At 36.4% G+C, this 22,243-nt stretch overlaps 1 protein-coding gene across 2 annotated transcripts in view; it reads right to left on the bottom strand.

Moving 5' to 3' along the window:
- LOC136037782 (laminin subunit beta-1-like) overlaps window positions 1–22,243 on the bottom strand; it is a 142,588-nt gene extending 120,345 nt beyond the window's left edge. The window contains exons 1-2 of one of the 2 annotated variants that reach the window (XM_065720611.1): window positions 22,148–22,243; window positions 9,727–9,909 (exon numbers count right to left, since the gene is read on the bottom strand). In XM_065720611.1, coding sequence (XP_065576683.1) covers window positions 9,727–9,772 — 46 coding nt within the window. In that variant the 5' untranslated portion in view covers window positions 9,773–9,909; window positions 22,148–22,243. The remainder of the gene's footprint in view (window positions 1–9,726; window positions 9,910–22,147) is intronic. The other variant, XM_065720612.1, reaches the window with a different exon arrangement.

Genomic DNA, 22,243 nt, shown 5'->3' with positions numbered 1-22,243 from the left:
ATCAAATTTCATTAAGATCTGATCACCCGTTCGTAAGTTAAAAATACCTCTTTTTTCTAATTTTTCCGATTTAACCGTCCCCTCACCCCCCCCCCCCCTCAGATGGTAGAATCGAGGAAACGACCATTTCTAAATTAATCTGGTATGGTTCCTGATACGCCTGTCAAATTTCATCGTCCTAGTTTACCTGGAAGTGCCTAAAGTAGCAAAACCGGTACAACCAGACCGATAGACCGAGAGAATTTGCGATCGCTATATGCCACTTGGTAGATACCAAGTGCCATAAAAATCTGTGAATTTCTTAGAAAAGTGGCCCCCTGGTCACTTTTTCTTGCAAGCAGCATAAGATACAAGCTATTTCTTAAACTCTAATATAATAATAAATAATAAAAAAAGAGGAACATAACAACCAAACAACAAACCAGACTTTTTCAACAACATCATTTCCATATCACAAACATACGACAGCCCCCGTACTTTCCTGCCACCCAATGGATAATCATTTCAAGAGTGCTTTATTGATGATAAAGTATTCTCAATAAAATATAGGCTAGTTATTTTGTTGAATTCCTTCTTCGAAACTTAAGCTTTCTGATTAAACATAAAATTTAATGTTTAGCAGTAAAAATTCTTCCTACTTTATGATTTAGTATAAGATAAAGTGCACTTTAAAGCCAAAAATATGGTCATGTAAAGGAAAAACACAAACAACATAAATGTACATCAGCGATCCCTGCTCTTCTAGACTCCTATTACAATGAAAACACTTGAATGAAACGTTACACTTACTGAATAACTAGATTTTTTTTTCATAATTTTCAGACACGTCACTATTCTAAAGATAAAATCAGGCGACGTTCTGTTTAAAACACCTGGAAGGACCAGTTCAATTTTTCCTAGTATATCTTCCTCTATCGCAGAGAGCCCCTGGAACCGGCTCAAGCAATGCCCCAAAACATCCTTCCCGTCGTTGCAAAGCGGGCAAGCATGCCTGTCTTCTTTGCAATTTCTTTCTTTTGAAAAACTTTTATATCTTGCACTAATTGGAAGGTAATTACCCCTGAGCTGCATCCACAAAGTAAGATATCTAGCTGGTGAATTCAGCTTAAGGTAGAACTCCTTCCCATAAACTACCTTAACAACCTTATAAAACTTTAACGTTTCCAATTTCTTTGGCGCCGCACTCCTTTTTTGGATCATTTGATTTTCTGATTTCATTAGATAATTCAATGCCAAAGCTGTTAGTACCTTTAAAATATCATTCAAAAAATTCATTGTAGGGTGTCCCTTACAAATTACGAACACTGAACCATGCACATGGAAAAAATAGAAATAGAAATGAATATACTAAATACTGGTATTAAGTAGAACTTGTAGGTATTTCAATGAAAAATATCAGACAAAAGATCACTATCATCCGATTTTTAGGCGAGAGGTGGGGGGATGGAGGGTACCAGCATAAAAGTGTGCTGCTAAAGTTTTGCTCAATAGGATTCATTTCGATTGTGAAAGTTAAAGTCTGCCTTCTTCGTTAAAGTCCAGCCCTGACTTCTGACTCAAGGGTAAACAATATTGACTTATTAAGGCCAGAGTTAGTGGAGATTTATGTTGTCATCTATATTTTCTAAATCTACAAGTACACCTGCATACAGATAGCACTTTCAAATATGTATTCAAAATATTAATGTCCAATCTCATTCTCACAATTTGCATGTACATCCAGTGGTCCTCAACCTTCATTCCAAACCAAAGAAATCCCTATTTCATCTAAAATATGTTTATTTGAAATGAACATGATCTTTTTTCCCTGCGAAAAAAAGTAACTTTTTGCGAAAAAAATATATTAATTAGATCACGCATAATCTCCTCCAGCTTTACATTGGGCTGTAGGCATCCCGGGAATACGTCCTATATTTTCTTTTCTCCGAGCCAAGTGAATATCCTTGGGTGTTCTCCCCCATTTTTATTTTTTATTTTCATTGGCAAAAAATAACCTAAAATTCACAGTTTTCAAATTCGTCAGATCATTATTAAGACGAATTATAGGACAAATGAAAACGATCATCTAACCTCTGACTCAAGCACTGACTGAATTTGTTCATTGAGTTTAAAAAAAAAAATTGATAGTTTAAATTAGCACAAACCAGACAGCCTCCTTGAAAAGCGTCATAGTCAAAGTTAGATCAAGAGAGAGAAAAGCCATCAATCATAATGGCGCATTAAAAGTAAAGAGCGGCGCATTAATTGCAGAAACCATAGGTTCTCTAAAATATGACGTCATTTTGCTCAAAGATCGGCTACATCCATACCATACACATTATGGATACTCAAATCTACCACCTTGTTACAGCATAGTGGATAAACCCCGGCCTGGAAACTTTAGGGCTTAGGTTCAATCCCGGCTGTTGCAAAAAATTGCCCAATCATTTAAGCTGGTCGTTCAATTAGGTCTTGAATTTTTTTTACTATACTCGTTCATTTTTTATATATCATTTTCCAAACCAACTCCTCCAGGACTTGTGGTGGTAACTATTCAAAAAATTGGTTTTTGCAGAATATGCAGAATATGCAGAATATTTTTAACTTTTAATCTTGTGTGATAGCACCCATTTATAATTTTCAATCCATACCTTTCTTATTATATCAGCCCATTTTGTCCCCATTTTTTCTCAATGGCAAAAGATAATTTAAAATTGGCGGTTTTTCAATTTGTCAAATCGTTATTAAGACGAATTATAGGACAAATGAAAACGATCGTCTAACCTCTGACTCACAGGCTAACTGAATTTGTTCATTGAGTTTTAAAGAAAAGAAAATTTTCAGATAGTGTAAATTGGCACATACCAGACAAACTCGTTGAAAAGCGTCATAGTCGAAGTTAAATCAAGAGAGAGAAAAGCCATCAATCTTAACACTGAACAAATAGAGAAAAAATTGCATAGCTACCCACTGCTGAAAAAAAAAAAAAAACAACAAGAAATGAATACAATAAGGCACATTCGCGATGAGATTTTAATAATACCAAAGTCAGTCCGTTCAAAAATGCAATTAACTAACGCTAGTGATAAGATTTTACCATATGCAATCGATAATTTGAACATTGAAATTAATCAATACGATAATTACCCCTTGCCTTTGTCTTTATATCAGATCTCATATAGGCCTCGTTTCCCTTGTCTTACAAGTATTTTTCAGCTTTAACGAGCTCTTCAAGCATTTTTGGTTGTTTTTTTGCCTGTCCTGTCGTTATTTTAAGCTGATTGTCTGAAATTTATATATAAGTTTATGCGAAAAACTTTAACGGGGTAGAAGCAAATTAACTAAACTTTGGGCTCAACATGCCTATTTAATCTTGAAGTGAGAGTCAGTCAAAATTTTGTTAATATTTATTCCCCGGTGTAATCTGCTTAACTAGAAAGTCCAGCTAGCCAGGGGCGTCGTTTGGGGGGGGGGGGGGTAAGGGGGCAGTTGCCTCCAATAATATGAAGAAAACAATATTATGTCTGGATAAGGACCCTTCTCGCCTCCTCCCCGATAAAAATGCAGGATATTCACCCCTGTAACTAGCTAAGGAACCTGTAGGACGATAGGAGTTTTTCTTGATATTGTCAAAGCAAATATTCACCTGTGAAAAAAAGACTATGCCTACTGAACTCTTCTTAAAATTTGCCATAAAATATTTTTAATTTGTTTTTTTTTTCGGAAGTATATCATTAACTACTTAAGAAATGCATACCTTGACTATACAGGGTGATAGAGCACTTCCTTGTCAAACCCCTTTCCAAAACGGTACGGTATATTTTTTTTAAAATAAACAAGCAAACTTTAAGCTTAGAGGAAGAGTAAAAAATTTTTTAGAAGAATACTCCTCAATTAAATCAAAAAAGCAAATTTGCACTTTTTATTAATACAAGTATCACTAAATCTGAATATCCTTATCTAATGAATAGCCTATTTAATCTTGAAATGAGAGTCATTCAAAATTTTGCTAAAATTTGTTCCCCGGTATAATCTGCTAGAGGGTCTCGTTCGCTTGAAGCATTACCATGACGGCAATCTAAAATGATAAAATGCATTTTTGATTTTGCGGATCTTACAAATAGGATTTTTAGCTGCAGTCCCAACCCCACTCCTCTAGTTTCCTTCGGATGAAAGATGGGCATGTTACATCTCATTGAAATCAGAATCATACAAGGATTTGTAGCCTTTATGACTAACGGTCCAGTTCGCTTGAAGCATTGCAAAGATCGTAATCTAAAATGATAAAATGCATTTTCGATTTTGTGAATCTTCCAAATGAGATTTTCAGCTGCGGTCAAATTCCACTTCCCTAGTTTTCTTCGGGTTAAAGATGGGCATGTTACATCTCATTGAAATCAGAATCATGCAAGGATGTGTAGCCTATATGACTAAGATACCGTTCTATGTGATTAAGTAATAGCCTATATGACTAAGATACCTATATGACAATATGACTATACCATTCGCTTACAGCACTGCCATGACTGCTGTCCGAAAATAAAGAATACATGTTTCATGTTATAAATCTTCTAAATAGGATCAAAGCTCCCTCCCTCCAATCAGTTTTGGATTAAAGGTGGGCCTGGTACACCACTTTGGAACTAATATCATACAGGATCCCTCCCTCCTGATAGCTCCCTGCCTCCATCCTCTCCTGCGGCCTAGAAAAAATAGCTAAAGGTGAGCCCGCAGAGAAGGATAGGGTAGGGCCAGTCCCCTCCTTACCCTGGGAGATCAAAAGGTAAAACTCTATATTATAGGCATCTCACTATACTCATCTCACTCACTATTAGCACACGCCTGATCTCCTCTAGCTTAAGATTGGGCCGTAGGCATCCAAGGAAAAAATTTAGAATTACGTCCTATATTTACTTTTCTCCGAGCCAAGTGAAAATCCTTTGGTGTTCTCCCACATTTTTTGTTTTTCACTGGCAAAAGATAACGTAAAATTGACGGTTTTCAAATTCGTCAGATCATTATTAAGACGACACGCACTGATTGAATTTGTTCATTGAGTTTTAAAAAAGAAAAGACAAATTTTAGATAGTGTAAATTAGCACAAACCAGACAGCCTCGTTGAAAAGCGTCACAGTCGAAGTTAGATCAAGAGAAAGAAAAGCCATCGATCTTAGCGGTGCATTAAAAGTAAAGAGCGGTGCATTAATTGCAGACACAATAGGTTCTCTAAAATATGACGTCATTTCCGCTCAAAGATCGGCTAAATCCATACCATACATATTACGAATACTCAAATCTGACACCTTGTAACATCATAGTGGATAAAGCCCGGCCTGGAAACTTTAGGACTTAGGTTCAATCCCGGCTGTTACAGGGAAACCACCCGATCACATAAGGTAGTCGTTCGATCAAGCGATATTGAAATTTTTGACTTTCATTCATTTTTTGTACATCATTTTCAAAACTTACTCCTCCAGGACTTGTGGTAACTATTCAAAAAATTGATTTTTCACCTCACCCATGTAGCGCATTTTTAACTTTTGAATCTTGTGTGATGGCACCCATTTATACTTCTCAATCCATACCTTTTTCCCTTTTAACTCAGCCCATTTTTTTCCCATTTTTTTCTCAATGGCAAAAGATAACCTAAAATTGACGGTTTTTAAATTCGTCAAATCGTTATTAAGACGAATTATAGGACAAATGAAAACGATCGTCAAACCTCTGACTCACGGGCTGACTGAATTTGTTTATTGAGTTAAAAAAAAAAGAATCAGATAGTGTAAATTAACACAAACCAGACAACCTCGTTGAAAAGCGTCATAGTCGAAGTTAATCAAGAGAGAGAAAAGCCATCAATCTTAACACCGAACAAATAAAAAAGAAATTGCATAGCTACCCACTGCTGAAAAAAACAACAAAAAGAAATAAATAAAATAAGGCACATTCACGATGAGATTTTACTAATACCAAAGTCAGTACTGTTCAAAAATATGCAAATATGCAATTAACTGATGCTGGTGATAAGATTTTACCATTTGCAATCGACAATTTGAACATTGAAATTAATCAATACCGTAATTACCCCATGCCTCTGTCTTTATATCAGATCTCATATAGGTCTCGTTTCTCTTGTCTTACAAGTATTTTTCAGCTTTATTTTTCAGCTCCAAACATTGTAGGCTGTTTCTTTGCCTGTTCTGTCGTTATTTTAAGTTGATTTTCTGAAATTTATACAACAGCTTATGCGAAAAACTTTAACGGGGTAGAAGTCAGTAGCAGATCCAGTTGGGAGGCACGCGCCCCCCATAACGTGACGGTGGATTTTGGGATAATATCATGTTGCCATATTAAGCATCATATTTTCGTAGAGGGTGAACAGCTTTTCATTTTTTTATGGCGGGGTGGTTTCTATAATTTACTGTTTTTTATTTATTTATTTATTTATTTATTATTACGAATAGCGGTAAGCATCAATGCTTGTCGCAAAAACACAAAAACACAAAATCATAATACTAATCTAAAGTAAATTGGCAACGACAAACTAAACAGCAAAAACTTCTAAATAACACGACACTAAACAACAAAAGCGTCTAAATAAAAAGGCGTATTTACTAATGCACTCTTAAAAATTCGAACACTCTCTGCCTCGACGACCTCCAAAGGCAAACCATTCCATGGTCCAGCAACTCTACTAACGAAAGATAATTGACCAATTTTTTTCAGTGGTTTTGGGGGATATAATTTATAATCATGCTGACGAGTAGAGTCATAATGGCTAAATTTAAAAAATAAATTTGGATCAACATCATCCACTCCTTTGATTATACGAAACACATTTACAAGGTCATTACGACGTCTACGAAACTTCAACGACGGGAGTTGAAGCCTAGAAAGTCTCTGCGGATAGGAAAGGCGCTGAAGATATGGGACCAATCTAGTGGCCCTTCTCTGAACCTTTTCTATCCTATGCTCATCCGTTAGACTTAATGGAAACCAAACAGAAGTATTATACTCAAGAAGAGGGCGGACCATTGATTTGTATAGTAGTAAGAAATTACGAAGGTTAAACCTACTAAAGCTTCTCCTTATAGACGATAAACGATAATTTGCATTCTTTACAATTTCTGAAACATGCTTATGTCAATATTTTTACATTACTTTAATTTCAACAGGTTTATTAGAACTTTAACCCTATTAACTTGTTTAAAATTAATAAATTTTAGCAAAATTTTGACTGACTCTCTTTTCAAGATTAAATATCAGATTTCAGATTCAGTGATACCTGCATTAATAAAAAGAGTAATTTTTTATTTCAACAGATTTATTAGAACTTTAACCCTCAGCAGATTTTAGATTAAATTTACGACCATTTCTATAACCTAACAAATTTTAGCAAAATTTTGACTGACTCTCTTTTCATGATTAAATATTAGATTTCAGATTTAGTGATACTTGCATTAATAGAAAGTGTAAATTTTAATTTCAACAGATTTATAAGAACTTTAACCCTCAGCAGATTTTAAATTAAATTTACGACCATTTCTATAACCTAACTACGGCGTATAATCGTTGAGGTTCCCTTTAAATTGCTTGTATTTCTTTGTTCGCAAGTTTATCGGAGTAAAATATTTTGCCCCCCCCCCCCCGCTAAAAAAAATCCTGGATCCACCCCTGGTAGAAGCAAATTAACTAAATTTTGGGCTCAATTACATCAAAATCAAAATCTATACTTTTTATTAATGCAAGTATCACTAAATCTGAAATCTAATATTTAATCTTAAAAAGAGAATCAGTCAAAATTTTGCTAAAATTTGTTCCCCCGTATTATTTGCTTAACTAGAGGGTCCCGTTCGTTGAAGCATTGCAAAGATGGCAATCCAAACCCTGCAAGGATTTGTAAACTATATGACTAAGATACCGATCTATATGACTAAGTAATAGCCTATATGACTAAGATACTTATATGACTATCCCGTTCGTCTATATAGTATAGCCTATATAGGTAGCCTATATAACTAAGAGTACCGCTCGCTTACAGCATTGCCATGACTGCTGTCCAAAATTAAAGAATACACGTTTCATGTTATGGATTTTCCAAATGACATCAAAACTCCCTCCCTCCAATCAATTTTGGAATAAAGGTGAGCCTGTTGTACCACTTTGGAACCAAGATCATACACGATCCCTCCCTCCTGATAGCTCCCTACCTCCATCCTCTCCTATAGATAAAGATAGCCCACGGAGTAGGGAAGGGTAGGACCAGTCCCCTCCTTTCCTTAGGAGACCAAAAGGCAAAACTGTATATTATAGGCATATCTCTTTATTTGATAGCACACGAGTTATGTGAATTTAACTTTCAAAATGGACCCAGAGGCTAAATCATGCATAGGAAGGCCTATCCCGCTCCTTATCCCTCCAAGGGGCACTAATCTTGGATTACTACGGGAAAAGTCTCAGAAATAGATCACAACACAATGAGGCCCAAGAAGACTATTTTGATCCTCATATAGTAGCTAAAACCTAAATTATAAAGTTTTAAAGTTTATAAAAATGTACCTTAAATTTGAAAGAAATTTCATGTGTGACTTTAAATCTTCTTTTATCAGTGAAATTTTGTTTCCAGAATTTTATTTAAATAATTTACCCTCCAATGAAATCTTCTAAGAGAATGGAGCTCCGAGCTCTTATCCAACAGATAGAACGACTTCCAGGGGCATAATCTGGTCTCTAAGTCAATTCCTGAGAATTGACTTAGGGAATTGCCCTGAGAATATATCTCAACTATATCTCAACTAATTTCAAGATAGTAAAAAGGCCAGTATCAAGAATTTTGACAAAAAAAAAACTACAAAAGCACTTTGGTTTTCTGGCAAAGTATGAGTTTTCCGTAAATTTATACCCCCTAGGAAATTTCAATGGCAGATTCCACCCCCCCCCACACACAAAAAGAAATTATTGGGCGTCCTTGCAGGGAATAGGATTTAGCTAGAATATAAAAGAATATAAAAGATAAACATCAGTTTTTATAAACACCCCGATTTCTTGGCTTAGCAAAGGATCAACCTTCATTTACTAATGTTTAATTTACCAATTACGTTAATTGGTTTGTTAATTACCAATTAACAATATATCATCTAATTAAAAACAAATTTATATGAATAAGAAACAATTTTTGTTATTTATTAAAGAGTATTAGGTAAAGGTCTAGGTGGGGCTAACACGTAAAAAAATAATTCTTATGTTATAATATAAAGAATAATTGTGTCTAAGACATTTTGACTGCAGCTTCACTATACTCTACTCCTCCTCCATGAAAATATATAAGCCCAAATGACATACTTCCCATGCATTCTGCCAATGCGCCTTTTTAGTTTCAACCCGTGTACCCGCATATTGAAGCAACTTTGACAAAACAAGAACCAGAAAAAGAATTGTGATGGGTGGCGGAATGTATGACAAATATATAATTTGGGCTATATATCTTTTTCTTAGGAGAGTTCGGGCTTGGGAGGGGGAAGTACAGTGGAGCTGTGGTCAAATGTGGTAGTTACAATTATTCTGCATATTATGAAGTAAGAATTGTTTTCTTAACATATGTCCTTCTCATTAGCCCCTAATCAAGACCTTTACTATTATTTCTGATTCTAGTAAAAGATTTTATTTAACAAACGTTCTCATTTGAATAAAACTTTTAAACAATTTCTGTATCCTAGATTGTAACTGTAAAGAATAAACCCAACTCACCTAAGATTGATACAAGGGAAACGATAAAACTGCCGAAAAACTTCATTTTCTTTTATATTAAATCCAAAAATGAAGAATCTCTAACGCCATGACACCAATCAAACGAACTTCCGACACACTGGCAAAATTGGGAAGAAACCAACCAGATGCTTTTCTCGCCTCCTAGCGCCGCTCAACACCCGCCTGGAAGGAAACCGTTATGGAGAATTTTTATCGCTGGAAATTTCTCTAATCTAGGCCACAAAAAGGCCTTTCCATTGTCAAATTTTATTGTTGCAGATTAGGCATAGTGTTGTCAAAATTTGGAACGTGGGACTTTAGTTTGTTGGAATTTGGGACTGCTTGGGAACTCGGAAAATTAATTAAATAGAAAGATTCTAAAAGCACCAGAATGTGCTCAATATTAATCAAAGAAATCACAGATGCTCGTAAATCTATATAAATTAATTTATCCGTCTGTCTGTCTAGCTGTTCTTTGATTTGCAACTAAACTATTGCAGCCAGAGATATGAAACTCTTTCTAAATAATTCTGAAGAAACGAGAATGCAAAACAATTACAGAGATAAAAAAAACTTTCTGAAATGATTCTGAAGAATAATTTTGAATATATATATATATATATATATATATATATATATATATATATATATATATATATATATATATATATATATATATATATATATATATATTAGGACTCAAAATTGAGTACGTCACCTCACAGCAACAAACTAATTTATAACGATTCCTTAGTCTATTACACGAGTTGTGATGGTTATAGGCCTTTACCCCCCCCTCCAAGAGTTTACCCTGCTGGAAAATACTCCCGCGGAAAATACCCCCGCAGAAAATACCTCCCTACCCCGGAAAATAAGGCCTTCCAAATTTGAGAATTTTATTTGAGTTTCGCTTTTATATTTTCCGTAGGGAAAAGGAATTTTGGTACTTTTGTATTAAACGCCACTCACTCAAGTTTACGCTATGTAAAATTCGAGGAATAACTGGTTTGGTCGTTAGTCTCTTTGAGCTTATCGCGAGACAAGACAGAGGCAAGTGACAGAATAGATGCAAATATATAAGTTGGGCTATATATTTGCACATAAGGGGGAGGGGGTTAAGTATTTGGGCAGTTTGAAATCAGAAAACAATTCTTCTTTCATAATATGCAGAATAATAGTAGCTAACACATTTTGAATGCCAACCGGCTAAACTTTAACCCCCCCCCCCCTAATGTGCAAATATAAAGCCCAAATTTATTTCGAAAGTAATGAAGAAACTAACGAAGAAACGGGTTTGTTCAACAATTCTTGCTTCATAATATGCAGAATAATTGTACCTACCACATTTTGCATACAGACCGGCTATACTTTACCCCCCCCCCCCGTAATGTGTAAATATATAGCCCAAATTTATTTCTAAAGTAACGAAGAAACTAACGAAGAAAGGAGTTTGTTCAACGATTATTACTTAATAATATGTAGAATAATTGTACTTAACACATTTTGCATGCAGACCCGTTAAATTTTACCCCCCCCCCCCCTAATGTGCAAAGATAAAGCCCATATTTTCTACTAAACTAACGAAGAAACCGGTTTGTTATCGAGTTTTACACACAGTAAAGTAGAGTGAGTGGTGTATAATACACAATTACCAAATTCCTTTCCCCCTACGGAAAAAAACTACAATAAAAATCTCAATTTTGGAACGCCTTATTTTCGGCAGGGGGTGTTTCCCCTGGAGTTTGTTTTCTGGGGGGTGGGTAATTTCCGCTTGGAGTATTTTTCGTGGGGGGGTATTTTCAAGGGGGAACTTTCCGCGGGGAGATATTTTTCGCGAATGGAGGGGGTCGTTTTCTGGGGGGTGAACGCCGGGGGGGGGGGGTAAACGCCGGCCACAAGTTGTTATATCAGTAACTGTCACCAAATATTCTTCTTTTTTATGCTTGACTTTTGTGTTTTCAGTAAAGCACCAGTTTTATATAATCCTAGAAACATAGGGAACTATCCCCAGTTGCTTTATTTGCACTAGTTTTATCGATGTATGTTAGATAGGCTGTGAAGTAATAATTTTTGTTCGTCTTAAGGTTTCGCCAAGTGGCCATCAGTCTATCTGTTTGTTCTGTGCTTTGCAACTAAACTATTTAAGCTAGGAACTTGATATTTTCTGCAATTAATTCTGAATCCACGATGGTCTACAGGTCTAAACATATGTAGACTTCATTTTTTTTTATAAAACTGGAAATGTAATGTCATGAAAGAATAGCAATCGCAAAAATGACAGTGCATAAATATTTTTATTAATTTAAACTCCTAAAATGTCTTACATAAAGATATCTGCATTTAAGCTGTTTAGTGTACTAATTAGAGAAAAGGTTTTTTAAAAACAAAATCTTTCAAAGGAAAGTAAATGGTCGTTTTAAAACCTAAGAAAAGCATAAATAAACGCATTTATTAATGCAAACCTAAAACAAACGTAGACTACTATCAATAAATAAATCAAATCCAGAAAGAACAGAAATTAAAATGAATAAGCATATAAACATAAAACAAAAATATTGTTAAAGATGAATCCCGAAACGAAAAAAATAGAACAAGAGCTAAGAGCTCATAAGGCACTTGTGACGAGGCAAGATGAGCTAAGAGCCAAGAGATCATATGGTATGAGCTCTAGCAAAATTCTATGAATCAAAAGATTGACTTAAAAGGAAAATAAGAGGCTTAATGCCGGTCAGGATTTAAAATAAGAGCTCTGAGTCACGATGTCCTTCTAAATATCAAAATTCATTAAGATCCGATCACCCACTCGTATGTTATAAATCCCTAATTTTTTTCTAATTTTTCCTCTCCTTTTAGCCCCCAGATGGTCGAATCTTGGAAAACGACTTTAACAAGTCAATTTGTGCAGCTCCCTGACACGCCCACCAATTTTCATCGTCCTAGCACGTCCAGAATCACCAAACTCGCCAAATCAATGAACCCCTCCCCCCAACTCCCCCAAAGAGAGCGAATCCAGTACGGTTCCGTCAATCATGTATCAAGGACATTTGCTTATTCTATCCACCAAGCTTCATCCCGATTCCTCCACTCCAAGCGTTTTTCCAAGATTTCCCCCTCCAACTCCCCCCAATGTCAAAAGATCTGGTCGGGATTTGAAATAAGAGCTCTGAGACATGAATTTCTTCTAAATATCAAATTTCATTAAGATACGATTAATAACGTTTTCCAAGAATTCCGGTTTCCACCTCCAAATCCCCCCAATGTCACAGGATCTAGTCGGAATTTAAAATTAGAGCTTTAGAGCCCAAGACCCTTCTAAATATCAAATTTCATTAAGATCTGGTCACCCTTTCGTAAGTTAAAAATACCTCAATTTTCAAAATTACCCCCCCCCCCAACTCAACCAAAGAGAGCAGATCCGGTCCGATTATGTCAGTCACGTGTCTTAGACAGGTTCCTATCCTTCCCATCCAGTTTCATCCTGATCTCACCGCTTTAAGTATTTTTTAAGATTTCCGGTTCCCCTCAACTGCCCCCCCAATGACGCCGCATCCGGTTGAGATTTAAAATTAGAGATCTGAGTCACGAGGACCTTCTAAATATGAAGTTTTATGAAGATCCAATCACTCCTTCGTAAGTTAAAAATACTTCATTTTTTCTAATTTTTCAGAATTAAATCCCCCCCCCCCCAAAAGAGAGCGGATCCATTCTGGTTGTGTCAATCATGTATCTAGGACTTGTGCTTATTTTTCCCACCAAGTTTCATCCCGATCCCTCCACTCTAAGTGTTTTCCAATTTTTAGGTTTCTCCCTACCAACTCCCCCCCTAATGTCACCAGATCCGGTCGGAATTTAAAATAGGAACTCTGAGACACGGTATCCTTCTAAATATCAAATTTCATTGAGATTCGATCACCCGTTCGTAAGTTAAAAATACCTCATTTTTTCTAATTTTCCAGAATTAACACCCCTCCAACTACCCCAAAGAGAGCAGATCCGTTCCGGTTATGTCAATCATGTATCTAGGATTTGTGCTTATTTTTCCCACCAAGTTTCATCCCGATCCCTCCACTCTAAGTATTTTCCAAATTTTAGGTTTCGCCCTCCCAACCCCCCCCCCCCCAATGTCACCAGACCCAGTAGGGATTTGAAATAAGAGCTCTGAGACACGATACCCTTCTAAATATCAAATTTCATTGAGATCCGATCACCCGTTCGTGAGTTAAAAATACCTACTTTTTCTAATTTTTCAGAATTAACCCCCCCCCCCCCCCAACTACCCAAAAGAGATCAGATCCGATCTGATTGTGTCAATCATGTATCTAGGACTTGTGCTTATTTTTCCCACCAAGTTTCATCCCGATCCCTCCACTCTAAGTGTTTTCCAGGTTTTAGGTTTCCCCCTCCCAACTCTCCCCTCCAATGTCACCAGATCTGTTCGGGATTTAAAATAAGAGCTCTGAGACACAATATTCTTCTAAATATCAAATTTCTTTGAGATTCGATCACCCGTTTGTAAGTTAAAAATACCTCATTTTTTCTAATTTTTCATAATTAGACCCCCCCCAACTACCCCAAAGAGAACGGATCCGTTCCGGTTATGTCAATCATGTATCTAGGACTTGTCCTTATTTTTCCCACCAAGTTTCATCCCGATCCCTCCACTCTAAGTGTTTTCCAAGTTTTAGGTTCCCCCTCCCAACTCCCCCCCAATATCACCAGATCCAGTCGGGATTTAAAATAAGAGCTCTGAGACACGATATCCTTCTAAATATAAAATTTCATTGAGATCCGATCACCTGTTCGAAAGTTAAAAATACCTCATTTTTTCTAATTTTTCAGAATTAACCCCCCCCCCCCCCCACTACCCCAAAGAGAGCGGATCCATTCCGGTTATGTCAATCATGTATCTAGGACTTGTGCTTATTTTTCCCACAAAGTTTCATCCCGAATCCCTCCATTCTAAGTGTTTTCCAAGATTTTAGGTTTCCCCCTCCAAACCCCCCCCCCCAATGTCACCAGATCCGGTCGGGATTTGAAATAAGAACTCTGAGACACGATATCCTTCTAAATATCAAATTTCATTGAGATCCGATCACCCGTTCGTAAGTTAAAAATACCTCATTTTTTCTAATTTTTCAGAATTAACCCCACCCCCAACTACCCCAAAGAGAGCGGATCCGTTCCGGTTATGTCAATCATGTATCTAGGACCTGTGCTTACTTTTCCCACCAAGTTTCATCCCGATCCCTCCACTCTAAGTGTTTTCCAAGTTTTTGGTTTCCCCCTCCCAACTCCCCCCCCCCAAATGTCACCAGATCCGGTCGGGATTTAAAATAACAGCTCTGAGACACGATATCCTTCCAAACATCAAATTTCATTAAGATCTGATCAACCATTCGTAAGTTAAAAATACTTCAATTTTTCTATTTTTTCCGAATTAACGGGCCCCCCACTCCCCCAACTGGTCAAATCGGGAAAACGACTATTTCTAATTTAATCTGGTCCGGTTCCTGATACGCCTGCCAAATTTCATCGTCCTAGCTTACCTGGAAGTGCCTAAAGTAGCAAAACCGGGACCGACAGACCAACAGAATTTGCGATTGCTATATGTCACTTGGTTAATACCAAGTGCCATAAAAATACTAAGTCAAACTTAAAACAAATTACCACAAACAAGAATAGGTCTACCGTCCCTTGACCATCTAGAACATTGTTTACTGAAAACGTTTATTTGTTAAAAAATAAAATTAAAAACAATATAGCAAGGGTTCACAAATACAACTAGTGTAATTTCCCTTTCTCTTAAACACTCCAAACGACTTGAGTGTTATTTGCACAAAAAAATCTTCTTTCACAGAATTACTGTTGATTTTTAATACCCTCGCCAGGAATACTGTAAATATGAGAAAGCCTACCGCCCTCTCAAACCCCACCCTTTAAATCGAAGTTTAACTTTTGTAAAACAATACTTCGAGGAAGAGCTCATCTAGTGTACCATGTTTGCTTTTAGATACAAAATATAATTTGCGAAGTAAAATCATGCCCTCGCGATAAAAGAGCTTTTGCCGCCTTAGTACCCAAACTGCATGTTTCATTCTATATCCGTGTATTTGTATCATTTTTTTTAATAAAGTGAAAAGTGACATTATAACTTAAAACAAGCAAGATTATTTCGTATCTAAGGGGTTCCTCCTCACCCGTCCCCATTTTCAGTTAAAGTTCTATAGTCCTATGCCAAAAGAGTACAATAAATGTGCATCCAATAGCTTCTTAAATAGTTTGACAATTTGGGCAAAAAAAGAATTTTTGAGACTTCCGACAAGCCCCCCTACCCAAAGCTTCCAGCAGGCTCCCCTCCCCAGGCTGCACAAGAATTGACAAGCCTCCTGCCTAATAGCTGAGACTTAATTCCAAACAAAAGTACAAAATTTATCAACTTATTTATGTTAAGCTTTTCCACCATTTTTTTTTTTTTTTTAATGAATGAATGCTTTATTATCTACTAAATTACAAAAACTATACATACACACAACCGCCCGGGGAAGGCTCAAGCAGCCTGATGTTGGACGGCTGCAATCCTCTGATTCTCAACCTATTTATTTAAAAAATAAAGAAGGACAAAAAAATTCTCACTCAATTACCCTTTAATATCAGATACATAAATAAAGGCTAACAATGATAAGAAAAAAAATATCTCCCCACTCCCAATAAATGTTTTGTTTTAATTTTTACTTTAAATGACCCAATGTGTTCTGCCTCCCTAATGCCAGCTGGGATATCATTCCAAATAGCCAGAGCTAAATACCTAATTCCGAAAGCTGCACGTGTAGTGTCTCGGTACTCAACAATAAAATTATCCGCCTCTCTAGTCTCACACCTGTGGAATTAACGATTTACTCGAAAACAATTGGTAAAAACTGGAGGACATACATCATTGTAACATCGATACGCAAAAACGGCAGCTTGATAATCTCGAATCTGACCAATTTTAAGCACTTGTAATTTCTTAAAACATGACGCAGTATCATTCACAGTTTCTACATAATTACCAAGAAGACTTACTGTTTTATTTTGTAGGATCTGCACTCTTTTAAAATTTGCATAGAAATTACTAGACCAAAGGGCACAACCATAAGAAATATAAGGCGCAACAATGGTGTGATACAATAATAAAAGAACAGATAATGGTAAAACATGCTCTAATCGAGGCAAAATTCCCAAAACTCTAGCAGCTTTAGCTGCAACAAGATCACTATGGTTCTTCCAAGATAGATTACAATCAAGCTGGAATCCCAAATAACGCACTTCATGCACCTGTGACAAAGGCCTACCATTAAAAAATATCTTTTTATCAACACATGGAGGCTTACCAATTCTCCTATAAATCATAAAATTATTTTTACTAACGTTCACTGACAAATGGCTCAAACTTGTAAATACAAAAAATGCCTTTAATACCCTATTTACTTTCAACAGCAAATCATTGACAGATTGACTAGACACAGTTAAAGCAGTATCATCCGCGAAAGTCGTAATACCACACTCAGGTAAGTAGAAACGCATTGAATCAACATACACAAGGTATAGAAGTGGTCCCAAAACAGACCCCTGAGGCACACCACACCTCACTTGAAAAGGAGAAGAAAACACATCATTTAATACAATTTGAATAGGTCTACCACTTAGAAAACTATCAAACCACTTCAAATAGTTACCACGAACTTCAAGGGGTTGTAGACGTTTGAGTAGAATATTAAAATCCACTGCATCGAATGCTTTTCTAAAATCGAAAAAAAAAAGTCAAAGGGATTTGACCACATTCAAAGCCTTTCCTAAGGCCGAACTGGTTTTCACTTAACATTCCCGTTTTCATAAGGTGATCATAAAGCCTTTTATGTATATACGCGTTTTTACCTTTGGGCAGCCACGATTTTTGTGATATATATACTGTTATCAAAAAGATATCCTGTCTTTTCTCCTCTTGCAGAGCTGCTTTTATTGTGGTAATTCTATTTGTTTTAAGTTTGATTTGAGCATTCATTTTCATGTCTGTTTGTTTCAAGTTTTAACTATGTGTTCCATAGCAGTATCTGTCATTTATAATATGATTATCAATTCTGATTTATTCTTGCTTTGATTTTCATTTAATCATTCCTATTAATTTATGGTTGTTTAAAGATTTTGGTATAGCTTATTACTCTTATTGAAAACCTTTCCTAATATTCTATGTGTTCAAAGTTTATTTTTCAATTACCTTTTCCTGCTTTATCATTATTGTATTAAGATACGTATATTGTCTACGTGTATAAATTTCGTCTACTGGATCCAGTAATAAATAACTGTTTACTGGATGTGGTGTAGGATGGCTTCAGCCCTGTAGACAACCAACAATTACGTATATTTTCAATTCCTATGAATGATAACAATAAATACGTTCTGAGGCCTATCTGGCTATGCATGATGAATGAAACCAAGAAAGGAAATAACAAATGAAAAAGAGAAAAATCAAAAGGTGAAAAACAAGGGTTTTGTCAGCCAGTAGCAAAATATGAAGACGAAAATCAAGCAAATATTTTGACAAGGACCTCCACCAAGTTGTCCTTAGTGCTCAGAAATAAAAGGAAAGAGGAAAAAAAAAACAACAAAATCTAACCTTCTGAAGTGAACTTTTTTTGTTCTAAACCTTCTAAAAACCAGAGTGTCATTTGCACCAAAATTTTTTACTAGGCTATAAAACTGCCAATTAGTATTGTTACTATGCTATCCAACTTTTTGCAAGGTGGAGTACACCTTGTGTTTGACAGCTTTTTTGAGAAAAAATTGTTTTTATGGCACTTGGTATCTACCAAGGTGTATCAGGAACCAGACCAGATTAAATAAGAAATTATTGTTTCCCTGATTCGACCATCTGGGGGGGGAGTGGGGGAACAGTTAAATTGAAAAAATGAGGTATTTTTAACCTTCAAATGGGTGATCAGATCTTAATGAAATTTGATGTTTGGAAGGATATGGTGTCTCAGAGCTCTTTTTTTAAGTCCCGACGGGATCCGGTGACATTGCGGGGAGTTGGGGGGGGACCTAAAAACTTGGAAAACACTTAGAGTGGAGGGATTGGGATGAAACTTGGTGGGAAATATAATCACAAGTCCTTGATATGTGATTGACATAACCGGAACGGATCCGCTCTCTTCGGGGGAGTTGGCGCGGGGGGGGGGGGGTTAATTCTGAAAAATTAGAAAAAATGAGGTATTTTTAACTTATGAAGGAGTGATTGGATCTTAATGAAATTTAATGTTTGGAAGGATATTGTGTTTCAGAGGTCTAATTTTAAATCCTGACTTGATCTGGTGACATTGCGGGGAGTTGGGGGGGGGGGGGGGGGCTTAAAATCTTGGAGAATGCTTAGAGTGGAAGGATTGGGATGAAACTTGGTGGGAAAAATAATCATCAGTCCTAGACACATAATTGACATAATCGGAACGGATCCGATTTCTTTGGGGGAGTTGGGGGGGGGGGCAGGGTTGATTCTGAAAAATTAGAAAAAATTAGGTATTTTTAACTTACAAGTGTTTGGATCTTAATGAAATTTGATATTTGGAAGGATATTGTGTCTCATAGCTCTTATTTTAAATCCCGACCGGATCCGGTGACATTTGGAGGAGTTGGGGTGGGGGAGAACCTAAAATCTTGGAAAACGCTTAGAGTGGAGGGATCAGGATGAAACTTGGTGGGAAAAATAAGCACAAGTCCTATATACATGATTGACATAACCAAAACGGATCCGCTCTCTTTGGGGGAGTTGGGGGGGAGGTTAATTCTAAAAAAAAATAGAAAAAATGAGGTATGTTTAACTTACGAAGGAGTGATTGGATCTTAATGAAATTTCATATTTAGAAGGACCTCATTACTCAGATCTCTTATTTTCAATCCTGATTGGATCCAGTGTCATTGGGGGGGGGGACTGAAAATCTTAGAAAATACTTAAAGCAGAGAAATCAGGATGAAACTTGGTGGGAAGAATAAGTGCAAGTACAAGATATGTGACAGAAATAACTGAACTAGATCCACTCTATTTGGTGGAGTTGAGGGGGAAGTAATTCAGAAAAATTATAAAAAATGAGGTATTCATAACTTACAAACAGTGATCAGATCTTACTGAAATTTGATCTCTGAAGGATCTTGTGCTTTAGAACTCTCATTTTAAATCCTGACCAGATCTGGTTACATTAGGGGGAGCTGGATGGAGAAACTGGAAATCTTAGAAAACGCTTAGAGTGGAGAGATTGGGATGAAACTTGATGGGAAGAATAAGTACAAGTTATAGATATGTGATTGAAATAACTGGAATGGATCCGTTCTCTTTAGGGGAAATGGGGGTTGTTAATTTGGAAAATTAGAAAAATTAAGGTATTTTTACTTAAGAATGGGTGACTGGATCTTAATGAAATTTGACATTTAAAAGGAACTCATGACTCAGAGCTCTTACTTCAAATCCTGACCAAATCTGTTGACATTGGAGAGAGTTGGAGGGGAAAACCGGAAATCTTGGAAAACGCTTATAAATGTCATAGATACATGATTGATGTAACCAAACTAGATCTGCTCTCTTTGGGGGTGTTAGGGGGGTGGGGCTCAGTACTTTGGCTAGTTTGGTGCTTCTGGACATGCTAGGATGATGAAAATCAGTAGGCTTTTCAGGGAGCTGTACAAATTCACTTGATAAAGTTGTTTTTGCCCAATTCGACCATCTGGGGACCTGAAGGGAGTGGAAAAATTTGAAACATTTAGGTATTTTTAACTTGAGAGTGGGTGTGGGCTACCACACCTTTTGCACAGTAGTGCACAGGCTTCCCAGATGGCATAACAAGATTACTAACATCAGCTGGTGTTCTTACTATACAGAAGGTCATGAAAATAAAGTTCATAAAAACTTCAAGCCTTGTCAACATTTTATTAGCTTTTTGCACAAGCTCATTAACAGAACTTGAGCAAATTGTTAATATGGAGTTATCAGCCAAAGCAGTGTCATAAACATCTTGAAGGTAAAACCTCATGGTGTCAAAATATACCAAATAAAGCTAAGAACCTAGAATGGAGCCTTTCAGCATACAATGTTTTAATAGGTGGAAGGATGAAACAATGTCATTTAATACTACCTCCATGGATCTCCCATGAAGGTAACTTTCAAATTGCTGCAATAGAGCATCACAAATTCTTAAACACTTATTAAATCAGGCAAAATTCTGAAATCTACAGGTAGCTAATGGTTTTTTTTTATATCTTTCAAAAGTAACATCAGTGAATAGGCCTATCTGTCATCAAGGGCACTACTCATAGGCATGAGCTGTATAGTGGCCCTTACAAAACCAAATTGGGTTGGCATAAATGAATGTTCATCCTGATTTTTGTGCACCTATACACTGCTACCCTCTATTAAGTTGTGTATTTATTGTTTTTTAAGCTATTTGTTATACTGACTGATTAGGGACTGATAGGGACACAGACTATAGTCTGGTTATGTCCATGAAACTTGTTTTATCAGAATAAAAAATTTTTATAGATTTGAAAGCCATCAAAGGGTTAAAAGCCACTGGTCTAGGTGGTAATTATAAAAGAATTAATATTTTAGGGGCTTCAAAAGAAAAACAAGAGCTAAGAGCTTATATGACACTTGTGACAAGGCAAGAAGAGAGCTAAGAGCTAAGAGCTCATATGGTATGAACTCTAACAAAATTTGAATAATCAATAGATAGATTTAAAAGGGAAATCAGAGGCTTAATGCTGGTCAGGATTTAAAATAAGAGCTCTGAGTCATGATGTCCTTCTAAATATCAAAATTCATTAAGATCCAATCACCTACTTGTAAGTTATAAATACCTAATTTTTTCTAATTTTTCCTCTCCCTTTAGCCCCCCAGATTGTGGAATCTGGGAAAACGACTTTATCAAGTCAATTTGTTCAGCTCCCTGACATGCCTACCAATTTTCATTGTCCTAGCACGTCCAGAAGCACCAAACTTGCCAAATCACTGAACCCCTCCCCCCAACTCCCCCAAAGAGAACAAATCCAGTACAGTTACATCAATCACATAGTAAGGGCAATTGCTTATTCTATCCACCAAGCTTCATCCCAATTCCTCCACTCCAAGTGTTTTCCAAGATTTCCCTCTCCAACTCCCCCTAATGTCAAAAGATCTGGTCGGAATTTGTCATACAGGGTCTAGCCAAGGGCTATATCTGGGCAATATATGAGTTGCAGTACAACTAAAATAGTAAGCCTACTAGTTAATATGTGTTTCAAGAATAATGAATAAAGCATTGCAAGGTCGGCTAGGCTAATCAGGCTGGGCTATGGTATAAAAATATTTCTATATCGTAAAACAAATTTAGTTTCTAGCCCTCTTTCCAGACGGCACACCTACCCATTCAACTAGGAAACTTTTTTTATTCAGTTCAATGACAATAAATTTATTGATCAGAAAACATACTAATATTTCGTTTTTGAAATTGACGCCCTT

This window comes from Artemia franciscana, chromosome 17 (genome assembly GCF_032884065.1).
Source record: "Artemia franciscana chromosome 17, ASM3288406v1, whole genome shotgun sequence".
NCBI classification, from domain to species: Eukaryota; Metazoa; Arthropoda; class Branchiopoda; order Anostraca; family Artemiidae; genus Artemia; species Artemia franciscana.
The sequence above is the reverse complement of the archived record's forward strand: the minus strand, read 5'-3'. Positions and strand labels throughout refer to the sequence as shown.